The sequence below is a fragment of the Squalius cephalus genome, assembly GCF_949319135.1.
Source record: "Squalius cephalus genome assembly, chromosome: 18".
In the NCBI taxonomy this organism is placed as follows: domain Eukaryota; kingdom Metazoa; phylum Chordata; class Actinopteri; order Cypriniformes; family Leuciscidae; genus Squalius; species Squalius cephalus.
This window is the reverse complement of record NC_137139.1, coordinates 19,910,402-19,925,869: the sequence shown is the minus strand read 5'-3', so window position 1 is coordinate 19,925,869 and position 15,468 is coordinate 19,910,402. Positions and strand designations below refer to the sequence as shown.

Below are 15,468 nucleotides of genomic sequence, written 5' to 3'. Positions count from 1 at the left end.
AAATGAAGTCTTTTCAGCACTAAAACAGCTAAAAATGGCTCAAGTGCTTTCTCTGATGTCAAATTTGAAAGCCTAGTATTCGTTATATAAATGTGACTCATACATTCAGATAAAGCAACCATTTTTGGTGTGATTTCCAGGCACAGCAAACTAATCTTGTGCAAGTAGCTAGGAGCCTAGGACGAGCTGTTCCTTTGTCCCCTCAGCTTATCTTCACCCCAACTGCCTCAGTCACAACAGTTCAGTCAATCAATACGCCGCCCATCAGTGGACAGGTAATCCTAACATACATCAGCCTGACTTGAAGTACATCTATACCAATATCATGTTTTTTTTGCCACTCCAAAATCGCTTTTATCCCTCTCCGCTTAGGTGCAGAACTTGGCTCTCCGTGGCCAGCAGGGGGTGCTCACTTCCTCCCTCTCTCAGTCTCAGTTACAGAGCCTAAATGTGAAACAGTCCCCCGGGGCATCAGCGCAGATTACTTTGACTAGCCAGCAGGTGGCCCGACTGAAGAGTCCTGGAGTGGAGCCGAACTCTCAGGGAGCTGCTGCAAAGGGCTGTCCTGCAGAGACCCCCTTAGAGACTATGGGAAAAAACGACAAAACCAGTGACCTCACAACACGGGAGCTGAACTTGTGTCCCAATGTGACCTCAGTGGCGGGCCATCCTCTCATCAGCACAGGTAGGCCATCCGGTTGCTGTGTCTCAACCAGGGTTATTATAGTAAACTAAAACTGGAGCCATTAAAAACATTTTTGTAACTTGAAATAAAGTGAATTTTAACTTAAAATATATATATTAAAAAAACATATTTTATTTCTGCTAGGAGGACAACATTTCTTGACAACTTGATCTACTAAGATAACTAAAGCTAAAATAAAATACATTTACAAAAACTTTCAAATTAAACTGAAAACAGAAAATATAAAAACTGATTCGAAGTATAATTAAAAACTGTAATAGTATTCACCTTTTATACGCACATAATATTGCATAAAAACACACAAAAAACTCTAGATGGAAATGCCAAGATGCGCATAAATTCTAAAATGCCGTAAAAATGTATGCGCATTTGTATGTATCCAATAAGACATGCTCATAAACTACGATGGAAACACATTTATCCAACAAATCCCTCGATGCACAACAAAAACCTCACGTGACTTTGCCAGTGTTTGTGATTGGACTAACCTACGGACCAATTTCATCTCAGATGTTGGATTGATCATCTGAAATGCCTGAGCCAAAGTCTGTCTTCAAAATGATTTGGTTTAATTCCCTCACTCACATGATTGCGTTCCCAAAAACCAGGCATCTGAACTCGAGACAACATGACAGATCTATTATTGCGTTCCGTCTGCACGCTCTGAGACGCAAGTCATTTATGATGGAGGAAAAAATAGCCACAGTTTCTTCCCCGATTGCAGCAATTTCCATTTTTATTGCTGATATTTTGTGCCAATTACAGAGGAAGTGACAATGTTGTATTATACATGGGATGGAAACGCTGCTTTATTCACAATTGTTTTAATGCGATTTTCCAATTTTGTGCATAAGTTAAATTCGCAACTTTGGATGGAAATATAGCTAGTGATACTAAAATAACACTGGTCTTAACATGCAAGCAGCGAGGGGAGGATCCAGTGAAAGTGTGTACCGTCTAGATTGTCTCAATAATGGAGGAGTGCAAGCAAAGCAACAAGAAAAGCTCAAGTGAGTGGGACATCTGGCCTTGAGCATTAAACAGGGTGTCGGGTTGCTGTGGCACCAGTCTTGAGCAGTATTTCACGATTGCACACCGGCTTTGTGTGCATGTGTGGCTGGTGGGATTCTCTATTTGTTTGAGCCCTCCAAAGCCAGGCTTCTCTGAAAGGATATCCTTATCACTGAGACAGATGTTCAGCTTTTTTGGTTCAACGACACAATTTACCCCACATGCTAGTAAAGTGATATGCTGGTAATGTGATCCCTGAATATCTGCCATTCATTTAGTAATATAGGCTACATTAACAATTTATTAACATTACTGAATTGCATTCTCAGTAGGCTTATGTCAGTATGCCATGTCAGTAACGTATTAGAGATTTTTTTATAATTAAATGAATCAGCATAGTTCAACAGTGGATACTTATTTGAACATGCTTATTTTTCCTAGTTTTACATTAAGATTACCTTTGCCATTATCTAACACTCACTTAAGTTAATCTTTAAAAACACTAAATTAAAAAAACACTGAGATCAATCAGTTACACCTGTAAAAACACATCTTAAAAAAAAACACTGCTCTGCTCCATTCTCTTTTCGAACACAAGAATATGTCCTGTGTAAGCCTTCAGTAGACCACTTCAATCTGATACAAATGGAAACCACGAGTGGGCTAATGTGTTATTTGTGGGTGTGTGTTTCTATGTATGTGGTAAGGTCCTGACCATTTCCTGTCATGAAAGCTTGACAGAGAGGGTTCAAGCATCAATATCCACACATAACAGCTAGAGACAATGCCAAAGAAACCACTGGAGCAGTGAGAAGGGTCAGTACTTACTGGCAACACCATCCATCAGTATGTTTTTCTTTACACATTCATTGCTTAACAGAGTTTCATGAACCTACAAATAGCAGTTTAAACATCACCCAGTTCCAGTAGCTCCTAAATGAAGACCTGTTATTATGGTAAATCTTGGTGGATATCCTAAATTTAGAGAGGAAGAATCTATAAAGAGACCAATTGGTAAATGTAAATGGTGTGTTGAATGGCTCACTCTTGCATTGGCCATGTTTTCTTCATAAGGAATTCATTAGACAAGAAAAGCACATAGCCAGGAGCATGAAACTCAAAGTATTTGGAACACAACTGGAGAGAATCCTAAGAAAGACCAGACCTTTTTTGGAGTGACCACTGCAGAATTGAAGTGTTGGGCCTCCATGAAGTGTTTTGATCAAGCTTGAGATTGTGGACCCACATATTCTTTGATCAGCTGTAATGAACAATGATTAGGAGAGTTTTTCCTTCGGAGACCAATAACGTCTGTACATGAGCAGAGACCACCCCCTTCACTTTAGGACTGTAATCAATTGTCAGTCAGAGGAAAAAAGCTTCTGCGCTTTTTTAAAACTGTTTACCGGTAGGTGGGAATGTCCTAGACCAGAATTCCTCAAATCTTGCCATAGAGGGCCAATGCACAGCTGAGTTAGGGTATGTTTACATGACAACGATATGCTTAAAACGGAGAAGTTTTTCCGTTTACAGAGACGACGCCATTGTCAAAACGATCCCCATTCACACGGATCTGCGAAAACGACTAAAAACACTGTATTCTGCTCCCTGGCCATAGATGGCGATGAAACACGTAAAACGCATGTGCATGACGCCATCATTTTCAGAGATTCGCGTCTTATGTTTGTTTACATGGAGACATTAACAATTTATTAACATTACTGAATTGCATTCTCAGTAGGCTACTGTACGTTATATGTTAATGGTAAGCAATAATTGAGTCATTATAAATATGGATGCACGATATATTGGTGCCATGTCAGTTACGTATTAGAGATGTTTTTTTTATTAAATTAATCAGCATAGTTCAACAATGGATACTTATTGATACTAGTTGAAAACTTTGTCGTGTAAACAGCCTGTGGCGAGCAGGGCGAGGCCGAGGGCCGTGAGAAAATGGCGACGAGGCCGGTGGCGTGATTAATGATGAGCCACACCTGCGCGACGCACTGGTCTCGTGTCTCTCACGGAGGAGCGGACGCATCAAGAACGAGAGAGGCCAGGCCTGGATTTGTGTTGTGTTTTATGTTTTATTATATGTGACAGCAGTCGTCCGTGAGAGGCTGCTGTCTTTTACTTTCGTTTTGTATTTGTTTATTTTACGTTATTAAAGTATTTGAACATTCCCCGGTTCCCGCCTCCTTCTTCCCATAACATCTAACCGCGTACACAGCCCCTTTAGCTCTAACCCTAATCAAAGACACCTGAGCAAGTTAATGCCCCCCTATACCCTCATTCACTATTGCCTACATTACTCCACTAAAACACCACTTGAAGGAGTGAATGAAAACGAGTGAGTAAATTCGGACACTGGGTGGGCAGAAAGGGCTACCTGCTGCTTTTGCACAAGCGTGCCGCACAAGCCCTGAAAAGTGAAGCCAAAACGCCATAACCCCCCCCCGGTGACTGGTCCTAGTATAGGTCATAAGCCCCGCCTCCCCGTGTTATTCAACGGGACGTGAGACCAACTAAACAATTAAATTACACTTCAAATATCTTTTTTCCAAAGGTGGTTTCTTTCATTTGCTGTCGTTTTTATCACGCTGATGTAAGTTCAAGTGTCTGTTTCAAAAATAAGTTGGTTTTTAGTTAGTTACGTGATGCTATAAAAACGGTGGTGTAACGTCATGATTGACAGCTGTGATTGACAGGTTCTCTGAGCGAAGTAGTCACTGAAGCACCAACGGACATTTTTTTCGGGATCTTCGGAGGACTGAGGAGATTGTATTTACTTTATTTTAACAAGCCTCTTGTCGTACTGCAATCAATTTTTTAAAAAGTGCACTCATGGAGAGTGCATTCTGCGAGAGTGAGGGCGGAGCATTGATTTCGCGGCTTTACTTCCTGCTCACTACTGCGCAGGTCTGGTCCCGAGATCACTACTGCACAGACTGAAGTTCCAAGATGTCAGCGCCATATCGGGACACTGGCGGCTTCAGTTCTCACCAATGGGAGAGAGCGAAGGGGCGTCGTCCATCTTTTTTTACAGTCTATGGTTTTGCATAGTTTGTGCTTGCTGTTTAATAATAATTTGAAACTTTGCTAACTGGCAGCTCCAATAGTAAGATGAAAAGATTTATCTTGAACTCTGTCATAAAAACTAGCATTTGTAATTGCTATAAAAAAACATAATTGAACAATTTAAAGGTCCCGTTCTTCGTGATCCCATGTTTCAAACTTTAGTTAGTGTGTAATGTTGTTGTTAGAGTATAAATAATATCTGTTAAATTATAAAGCTCAAAGTTCAATGCCAAGCGAGATATTTTATTTAACAGAAGTCCCCTTTCAAAGCCTACAGTGAACGGCCGGTTTGGACTACATCCCTCTACTTCCTGCTTTAATGACGTCACTAGAACAGTTTTTTGACTAACCTCCGCCCACAGGAATACACAAAAAAAGGGGCTTGGTCTTGTTGCGCTCCCACGGAGAAGAGGAAGAGTTGCGTTTGTCGCCATGTCGTCGAGACGCTGTTATTTTCATCCCGGAGTCCAATCACCTTTGTTTGGCCTTCCCAGGGACGCTGTACTTAGAGATCAATGGTTACAATTTATGCGCTTGCGCATGCATCTCCACGTTATGGTAAGAGGCGTGACATTTCCGGGCAACGTGCGCTAAGCTGCTGTCGAATCACAACACAGGAACCGCTGGCACAATCAGAACTCGTTACGTATTTCTGAAGGAGGGACTTCATAGAACAAGGAAGTCATCAGCCCGTTCTTAGGACAGTGAAAACAGCGGTATACAGATAAGTAAATTGTGTGAAAAATACTGTGTTTTTTTACACGCGAAACATGAACACATGTTATATTGCACACTGTAAACACAATCAAAGCTTCAAAAACACACGAAAAACGGGACCTTTAATAATCAATTAAAAAGGAATTTATACCTGTATGATATTACGCTGCAGCCACATTGGACCAGCATTTTGGAAAATGGATGGATGGATGATTTAGCTGTGTGCACCATCTTCTGTTCAGACACGGGAATTCACTCGGCACGACTGTCACGGTGCATTATGGGTATTCTCTTGCCGTTGAGCGTACATCTGTTGTACAATCGTTATTGCGGTGCATTGTGGGGTTGAATGAGTGCCCTCGATAGCGTCCATTATGGTTTTGGACACCAATACAAATGTCTGTCCCCTCAAATAGTGCCCTATTTAAGGATATAGGGGTATATTTGGACACTTCAGAGTTACTAGAAAATTACAGGCAGGTGAGTTTGATCAGTGTTTGGATTCTTGGAACCCTGCCCTAGACGTTTTTTATGGTTGTGGTGTCGTGTCATTCGACTTTGGCAGTGATTTTAAGAGGCTATGTCAAGTTCACACAGAACTACTTCTTGTGTTTAAAAATACAGCGTGCAGTAAAATGCGTCTTGATCATTTTACTTAGATTAAATTATTTTCACTATTCAGTGTCTTAAAAAGAAACACATCAGAGACACCGAAAACAATAAAGATGCTAGTCTAGCGTATATTTACATAAAAACTATTAAAAAGTAGAGCAGTGGAAAGGTTCTGTGTGAGAACGACTGTGGCCAGCTGGGTGGGGCCAAGAGCCATGGGAACGGAGCGATTCTCATGGAGGAGCTCCTGAAGGATGAAAGGAGGAGTGATGACAGTGAAGGATGAGAGAGGATCAGGCCTGGACTTTATGTTGTGTTTGTTTTTGTATATGCGGCAGTCGTCCGTGAGGGGGTGCCGCTTTACTTTCTCTTTGTTGTTGTGTTTATTTTGTGATTAAAGTTGCGTTCAAAGTTTTCCGGTTCCCGTCTCGTTCTTTCTCTTGTTAACGAACTTTGTTACAATGACGCTGTGCGTTTTCACACAGAGTGCAAGACATGGGGCATTGGAATGAAAAACGCTTTCTGTGTGAACTGACCCCCAAAACTTCAAGGTTCTTTGATACTCCTCTGCAGCTTGGGGGGGGGGGGGGGGGGGGGGTTATCACAAAAGTGTGTTCTGTGTCCCTACATACCTCATATTTCTGTATACATTAGTGAAGTTAAGGAAAATACTATGCGAGTTTGGTCATCATTTCGATCATCATTTCGATGCTGTATGTCAGGAAAAATGTAAATGGAATTATTTTTGTTTTTTCTAGTGTTTGAAGTACTGTAGCACTCAGTATTGAAGCTGGGTAAATGTTATCCTTCAGTACTTATCCCTCAAAGGCCAGGAAGTTTTGCAGACGTTTTCTTTTTCTTTTCTTTTCTTTTCTTTTCTTTTCTTTTCTTTTCTTTTCTTTTCTTTTCTTTTCTTTTCTTTTCTTGTCATATTGAACTGTGCTGAGAAAGGGCAGCAGTTAATTATTTATCAACACAGGTGGAACTTGAACCAGAATGTGGTCTTCAATGCTCAAAGAAAGCCCTGCATCTGTTGTTGCTATTCTATAAATGCTTTGAACTTAGCAGGCTATTGGGGAGGGTGTGTAAATATGGCACACTATCTAATATTGTGTTCATTTTGAACACAGAACACCACATAAATGATACAAACACACTCCCACAACCTCTAAACAGACTCTCTGTTTGCTTGGAGGGATTTGATATCAAGACCATGGCGTTTGATCACTTGTCTTATCACAACTTGTTTCTTTTCTGAGAGAAAACATGGCATGAGAATTACATTTTTCTTGAGTAATAACGCTCATCAATCTCAACAGTACTCCATAACACGTTATCATGAAATATAGAGTGTGAATAGCTTAAGTCCAAGTAAAACTGGTCCTTTATTGTTCAGCATGTTAGAACAGAAAGTATGAACATTTTAAAATGACTCACAGCGCATTTAAAGGTCCTGCACAAATTAGGCTGGCATTTCTTAGAGTTACACAGCAGAGGCTGTCAGAGTATGTCTAACTGAAGGTTACTTAGAGCCATCTGATTAATCAAGGTCATATGGCGCTTCACGAGTGGATGAGTAGAGCTATGCTTTATACACCTTACAGTTGACATTCCAGATAAGAAAGCTGAACTCTGCCAAATTAACCCATTAACCTCAAGTCAGAAAGACAAACCTGCTCCCTCCGGGAATCTCACAGGCATCAGATTCAGTATGTAGTGCTATAGTCGACAGTGAGACATTATTTTACATAATTTTCACGTGGCATAATTGTATTATGTATGTGCTCTTGACTACTGAAGTATATGGTAATATAGTTTTATAAATATAAATAATCTAATATATATATATATATATATATATATATATATATATATATATATGTGTGTGTGTGTGTGTGTGTGTGTATATATATATATATATATACACACACTCACCTAAAGGATTATTAGGAACACCATACTAATACTGTGTTTGACCCCCTTTCGCCTTCAGAACTGCCTTAATTCTACGTGGCATTGATTCAACAAGGTGCTGAAAGCATTCTTTAGAAATATTGGCTCATATTGATAGGATAGCATCTTGCAGTTGATGGAGATTTGTGGGATGCACATCCAGGGCACGAAGCTCCCGTTCCACCACATCCCAAAGATGCTCTATTGGGTTGAGATCTGGTGACTGTGGGGGCCATTTTAGTACAGTGAACTCATTGTCATGTTCAAGAAACCATTTTGAAATGATTCGAGCTTTGTGACATGGTGCATTATCCTGCTGGAAGTAGCTATCAGAGGATGGGTACATGGTGGTCATAAAGGGATGGACATGGTCAGAAACAATGCTCAGGTAGGCCGTGGCATTTAAACGATGCCCAATTGGCACTAAGGGGCCTAAAGTGTGCCAAGAAAACATCCCCCACACCATTACACCACCACCACCAGCCTGCACAGTGGTAAGAAGGCATGATGGATCCATGTTCTCATTCTGTTTACGCCAAATTCTGACTGTACCATCTGAATGTCTCAACAGAAATCGAGACTCGTCAGACCAGGCAACATTTTTCCAGTCTTCAACTGTCCAATTTTGGTGAGCTCGTGCAAATTGTAGCCTCTTTTTCCTAATTGTAGTGGAGATGAGTGGTACCCGGTGGGGTCTTCTGCTGTTGTAGCCCATCCGCCTCAAGGTTGTGCGTGTTGTGGCTTCACAAATGCTTTGCTGCATACCTCGGTTGTAACGAGTGGTTATTTCACTCAAAGTTGCTCTTCTATCAGCTTGAATCAGTCGGCCCATTCTCCTCTGACCTCTAGCATCAACAAGGCATTTTCGCCCACAGGACTGCCGCATACTGGATGTTTTTCCCTTTTCACACCATTCTTTGTAAACCCTAGAAATGGTTGTGCGTGAAAATCCCAGTAACTGAGCAGATTGTGAAATACTCAGACCGGCCCGTCTGGCACCAACAACCATGCCACGCTCAAAATTGCTTAAATCACCTTTCTTTCCCATTCTGACATTCAGTTTGGAGTTCAGGAGATTGTCTTGACCAGGAGCACACCCCTAAATGCATTGAAGCAACTGCCATGTGATTGGTTGATTAGATAATTGCATTAATGAGAAATTGAACAGGTGTTCCTAATAATCCTTTAGGTGAGTGTATATATATACACTGTATGTGTGTGTGTGTGTTGTTAGATATTGAGAGTAATTTTCTTATGTACAACAACCAACAGTTACTGTTAAAAGTTTGATTAAAAGTACCAATTATGTGGACAGTTTGATGCTGATATGTTTTTTTTTTTACTTAACTATCATGCACCATATCTATGCTCTATAGTGTAGCTGATTTATCATACCGTGAAATGAGTGTCACATCAACCATTAAATATAGTTGTCTTTTGTTATATTTATTCCAGCATATACCCAAATTCAGACCCATCAGCTGCTCCAGCAGCACAAGCATCAGTTTGTGATACAGCAGCAGCCTCAGATACTGCAGAGAAGTCAAGCTCAGCTCTTAGAAGCTGCCACCATTCATCCTCACACAGTGCAAGCTGTGGCCATTCAGCCTGCTCTGCCAGCTCAGCCTCAGCAGTGCTCTATCCCTTTGCTGCCCAAAGTGCCTGTTACCTGCCAACAAGCCACCATCTTCCATTCCACTACTGTGAGTCAGCAGGAACTTGCCCAGAATGGACAGCCGCCCATGATGAGCCACAGCAAAGCAGCACCTCTACAGCTTACTGCAGTTAATGTGCAGATCCAGCCAGTTCAAACTCAAGTAAGTGAATTGAACATCATGTATTTGTTTGTGTCTTTGTTTCAATGTATCCTAATTGTATTCGTTTCACTTATTCCTATTCTGACCTTGTCCTGTTCTGACTTTAATTCCAGCTGGAAGTAGCCACACAGGATGTGTTAGATAAGGACGACCCTGATCCTCTCGAACCGCAGCTGCTATCCATAACAACACAAGTGCCAACCCGGACAGAACAATCCCAATCAGTCAAACAGTCTCATCAAAGTCAAGTGACAGAAAACATAGAAGGTACTGATTAATTTATTATTTGTTTCATTTCCATGACTTTCATTTATTTATTTTGTTGGTTCAAAAAGGGTAAAGGTTGCTAAATGGGTTTTTTTCTCTCTCAATTTAGCAATATCTCCATGCATTGTTTGTGTTTTGATTTACACAAATATATATGTCTCCCTCTGCTTTTATCCTAATAGTCTGAACATAATCAGTAACTTGGAGATAACTGCAATAAAAACAGCTTCTGCAGTTAAAAATCAAGCTTTTGGTCTTAAATATATATATATATATATATATATATATATATATATATATATATATATAAATATAAAACAAGTGAAAATTCAAAAACAACCAGCAGTTGTTGTTAAAAGCATTAGATGCAGATATTATGTAGTTATTTATTATGCACTACAGTGTATACTATAGTGTCGCTGATTTATCATACTGTGTGTTTGAAACTGAAATGAGAATGTCTCATCAACCATTAAATAGTGTCTCCTTACACACTTTATTTATTATAGATTTCCATATCACAAATATATCACACTGTCACACACAATATGATTAAACAAAAATATTGAAAAAAGACATGGAATATTAAACTATTTTGGTCACATCTAGCTATACTGGCTGCAAAAGCAAGAGGAAAGACTCCTGCAGCAATCTTGGTCTAGCCAGACGCAGAGTGGCTGCTACGTCACCACCATCTGTAGGTTTGCCAGTCACAAAAACACAAAGGCCAACTACGCGAGCTCTCCCCTCAAGCGGAAGAGTAGATCTGTCACACCCCTAGTGTCTATTGTCCATTCGAAGCACTTGCGAGAGTGTGACAGGCAGCTTCTGCTATAATTAGGGGCGATGGTCTGAGCTCCGTTGTTCTTGGTGGGACGTGGGAAGGTATCTGGCAGGTGTGTTGGAGGCCTAACCTCACAGACGTTAAATTATGAATGATGATAAACTGCTCTTTTATGAGCGTAAATGGCTTTAGGCATCAGAGCACTTGAATCATAAATCATGTCATATTTTATTGTATCATGCTGATAATTTTACGTGATATGATCATGGTGCATTCACACATGGTGCAAGTTTTAAAGCGGATTTTGTTTTAGATGAAACAAATTTAGTGTTTTTTTATGAGTGAGATTAAAAAGCATACACTTTAATTGGCCATGTTCATGTTAACATATAGGTGAGAATCACAGAATTGAGTAAGTTCAAGTTCATATCAAGTAACTCATCTTTTTAAAGCAAACAACAAAATCACTGTGGTTATGCCTGATTAATTATGTTTCAATAGCTTGCAATAGATGTAATTGCTTCAGACGTTGACGCTGCAGTGCGAGACAAGCTTGGATTTAGCTTACGATACTTATACTTCATTGTGTTTCGACTCCCAGCTGCTGAGTGTGGGACATGAGTGGTGTTGTATATCTTACGAGCGATAGACTCACTATACATGCCCCCTGTGTTACCCTGAGTCTCCCTTTGTCCCTGAGGAACCCAAGACCCTCTTATCGAAACGTTTGTGTCTGCTCTCAATACGAGATACTCTTGCAGTTAATGCAAGGTAGGGCTTTAAAAAAGAGCTAAAAATTGTATTGGAGTAATTCATGTTTTCTTTTTGCATTCATAATTTGGTAGAAACTTCCAGTTCAGATGGACTTTAAAGAGAATTACACTTAAGTCCACATGAACTAAAAGTTCATTAAATCTGAAAGAAATAGAGGATGAGGCTTGATTTTAGTGTACCTCTTCACAATCTCTAGCTTGCAGCAGAATGAAGTCATCAGAGAAGAAATGCTATTTCAGAGTGGAAGCAGACTTTGACTAAACATTAGGAAGACAAACACATTTTTTTCCCCCTGTGGATTGGCTTGCCATGGATTAACTGTTCACCACAAGACCAGTAATGTTCGCTAACAAAGTAAATAAAGTCCATTTTAATTCATGCAGACTTAGTCCTATAAATACGTCGCTTTCTTTTTGGTCAATGTTATTAGTGTAAAATTATTTTGAGGGTACAAAGAATTGGTATAAGTTTGGGACCCTGTCTGATTAAACAAATTTTGAATGCAAAATTTGATCTAGACCTGGCTAAATCATTGGGGTACTAGTATCACTTCAATTTGTCTTATATTTGCTTACATCATTGATTGTTACTTTCCTGTTTATTACTGTGAAGCTGGTTGAAACAATTGTGTTGTATAAAGCACTATAGAATAAAGTTGGCTTGTCTTCACTGTATATAGCCTATGTATATTGTCTACTATAAGAAACAGTAGTATGGTACACTTTGTCGAATTACATCATATTTAATGCGTTGTCTTAGAAATAAATGTGGTTGTTTTTCCATTTTCAGTCTTATTTTATGTCAAAATGTCAAAACTTTTGACAAGGAAAGAGATTTTAATTAAAAATAATTATAGATATTGCTTCTTGTTCATTCATCACATTAGAAATGAGACCGTAAAGTCCAGCGTGCTGCAATGTGGCATTCCGAATCCATGCTACAAAAATAGTAGTATGCAATTCCAAAGATAGCCATAGATGCTCTTTCTCTGCCTACGTGCGCCTGTCATGTAGCCGCGCACGAGTTTTAACCAATCACGGAAGGCCTCTGTGCTAAATATGACCTGCTATTGGACATAATTCCAAGAGTGTGGGACCAATCAGAGCGGCGCTATGTTTCCTATTCAGTTCCTCCATACAAAGGGGATTAGAGAGTACGGCCCCGCTGCTCACATTGAGGGAATCGGTTAGAACAAACAAATCCACGCACATAAAAAAAGTTTGGATCGTTTAATTTGTCGTACTGCTTTGTGTATAACACCAGTGGATTATGGAAGTGTACTCGGAAGCGTTGGAATGCTAAGTTCACTTTAGTGTTTTCCTCTTTTGGCGCTTGAAAGTGTAAGTAAAGAGTGCGTGAGCGGAACAAAGGCGTGTGCTGTTGACAATCACCAGGACGCCTGTGCGTGAGCGTTTGTCTGCAGTGTGAAACCCTGCCAAATGTTAGGGATATAAAGTTACAAAGTTGCTCACTACTTGTTCTGGGACGGTGGGGTGCGACCTATTGGTTCTTTTAGGTGTCGGAGTGTTGTTTGCATGCGAGTGTTTTGAACCGTTTCGAAGAAGCATGGGAGTAATGCTGCTACAGTGTGCGTAAATTTGGCAGTTTTTCAAAACGGGTAGTAATAAAAAAAACTTCTGACTTTTACCTGAACATTTTTCATATCTTAGTAATAGATGCATATCTTTTCATAAATCAGATTTGTCGTTTGCTTTAAACCAGACATTACTGGTCAGTTAGAAATAAGCAAGTGGTTGCAGGTGGAGTGACTGTTTTATTCACATGCATAGTCCAGTATAACACAACTAAGCGAGAGTAGTCTATACATTTAACATGTATAATGATACAGTGCCTGATCTCTAATTTTTCATGCGTTTTATGAAAACACTAGGAGACCTATTAGAGTGTTATGGAATAGCATGAATGAATCGTGATTTTTTTTTTTTTTTTTTTTTTTTGGTCTGGTCTTTGCCATGAATCGTCAGAGCACCGGTTCATAAACGATTCTCCAAAAATCAATAACGAATATTAGAAATGCTACAGATAAAGGATACTGTAAATGGGTTTATTACGCGGTATGATAGTTTTATCATTAATACATTTCATTAAAACGTGCAGAAACTTATTCATCCAAGAAATGAAAATTAATTTGACCATAGTTTAATAAACGACCTGTTTTTATGAAATTACTATAAACAATGTTATTAAAACGCAAAGAACATAGTAAACTAAACGGCAGTGTATCTATGGCTTTTAAAACCGTTAGAATGTCACTGTGCACGCGATGACGTAAAAAGATCACTGAATCGGATCTTTGGAATGAGCTGTTCTAAAGAACCGATTCGCGAAACATCTAGGAATTGTTATCAGTATTATCGTGTTCCTGATGGATACTGTTGTGCTCATGTTCAGCAGGCAGAGTGAATGTGAAGGCAGGTGTGGGTTCACCTCTAGCCATGACCTCGGGCAGCGGGAACAATGCGCCCACGGTGACCGGCAGCGCTCCGCAAAATGGCGAGAGTAAACCGCCGCCACAGGCTGTAGTAAAGCCCCAGATCCTCACGCATGTCATCGAGGGATTCGTGATTCAGGAGGGAGCTGAGCCTTTTCCCGTGAGTGCTGCTTATTTCAGTCCATCTCGTCTGCTTGTTTACGTTTGCTGTACTTGTTTCGGTTTCCCTCATAATAATGTATCTTAGTTTGTACTTGGTAAACAATAGTGTTTTAACTATAAAACGAGAAGGTTACTTGTATTATGTTTAGACAGATGCCAGTTGTAAAACTAACTTGTCTCTCATACTATAACTAAAGCTGCTGAAGTAGCAAAAGCCTAAATATTGTCGTTACTGCAGTTAGTGTTACAATAGTAACATTGTACATTTTAAACATGCAGCTACCATGTATATCTAGCAACTTAAGTCGACCGCATATTTACTCTCACATTCATGCCATATTAAACCAGTATGCATACAAAAAAGTTATTCAAAAATACAGAATATATAGAAACAAGTCTTTAAAATATTAAATAAATTTGAAGTCATTGCTATTATTGTTTATTAAGAGGCACACTTCCCTCTAGTGGACAATGTAGACCACATTTCTAACTTGTATCCACATACTTTGGTAGAGGTTTTAATAGTGAGCAAGCACATATCCCATATACGAATACACTTGAGCATGCAGCATATGGCCTTGTGGAGTAAATGTTTTATTTAAATTTTTTATGCAACACCTTGTGGATCTATCCAGGTTGAACGTCCGTCCTTGCTGATCGAGAATTTAAAGAAGCAGAAGCAGTCTCAGACCTTTCACAATGCAGACTCTGAGATGGAGGACCTTTCACAGCAAGGTAAAGAGTTACTTTAATGCAGCAACACACTACACGACTTTTGCCTGATTAAAGGAGAACTCCGGTCAATTTTAACATTGAGCTCATTTTATTGTACATTTGGAGTGCTGTCAATACAGATAACAACTACAAAAATCGGTGTTGCCTACACCGAGTTATTCTATTTTTAAAATTTGCACCCTGTTGACTTCAATGAGGCAAGTACTAAACCTGCTTTTAGGCTCTTAACATCCTTGATGTGTCATTACAAGTGCCCAGCCATGTGAGTGATTCCTTCAGAGTGAACACGAGTGGATCTGACTGCAGTAGATGTAAAAGATGTGTATAAAAATTGTTATTTAAGCCAGCGCAAATACCTGTTTACATCCTGTTTTTCGGTTGAAGTCCAAAGTAGTCG

The 15,468-nt window shown here is 39.7% G+C and overlaps 1 protein-coding gene across 7 annotated transcripts in view; it reads left to right on the top strand.

Moving 5' to 3' along the window:
• Positions 1-15,468, top strand: part of phc2a (polyhomeotic homolog 2a) — a 47,251-nt gene that overhangs the window by 26,957 nt on the left and 4,826 nt on the right. For 2 of the 7 annotated variants that reach the window (XM_079849262.1, XM_079849261.1), the window contains exons 6-11: positions 141-275; positions 373-685; positions 9,536-9,897; positions 10,011-10,164; positions 14,138-14,334; positions 14,972-15,071. In XM_079849262.1, the coding sequence (XP_079705388.1) occupies positions 141-275; positions 373-685; positions 9,536-9,897; positions 10,011-10,164; positions 14,138-14,334; positions 14,972-15,071 (1,261 nt within the window). Of the gene's footprint in view, positions 1-140; positions 276-372; positions 686-9,535; positions 9,898-10,010; positions 10,165-12,853; positions 13,063-14,134; positions 14,335-14,971; positions 15,072-15,468 lie in introns of those variants that run through there. The other 5 variants (XM_079849260.1, XM_079849259.1, XM_079849263.1 and 2 more) reach the window with 4 other exon arrangements.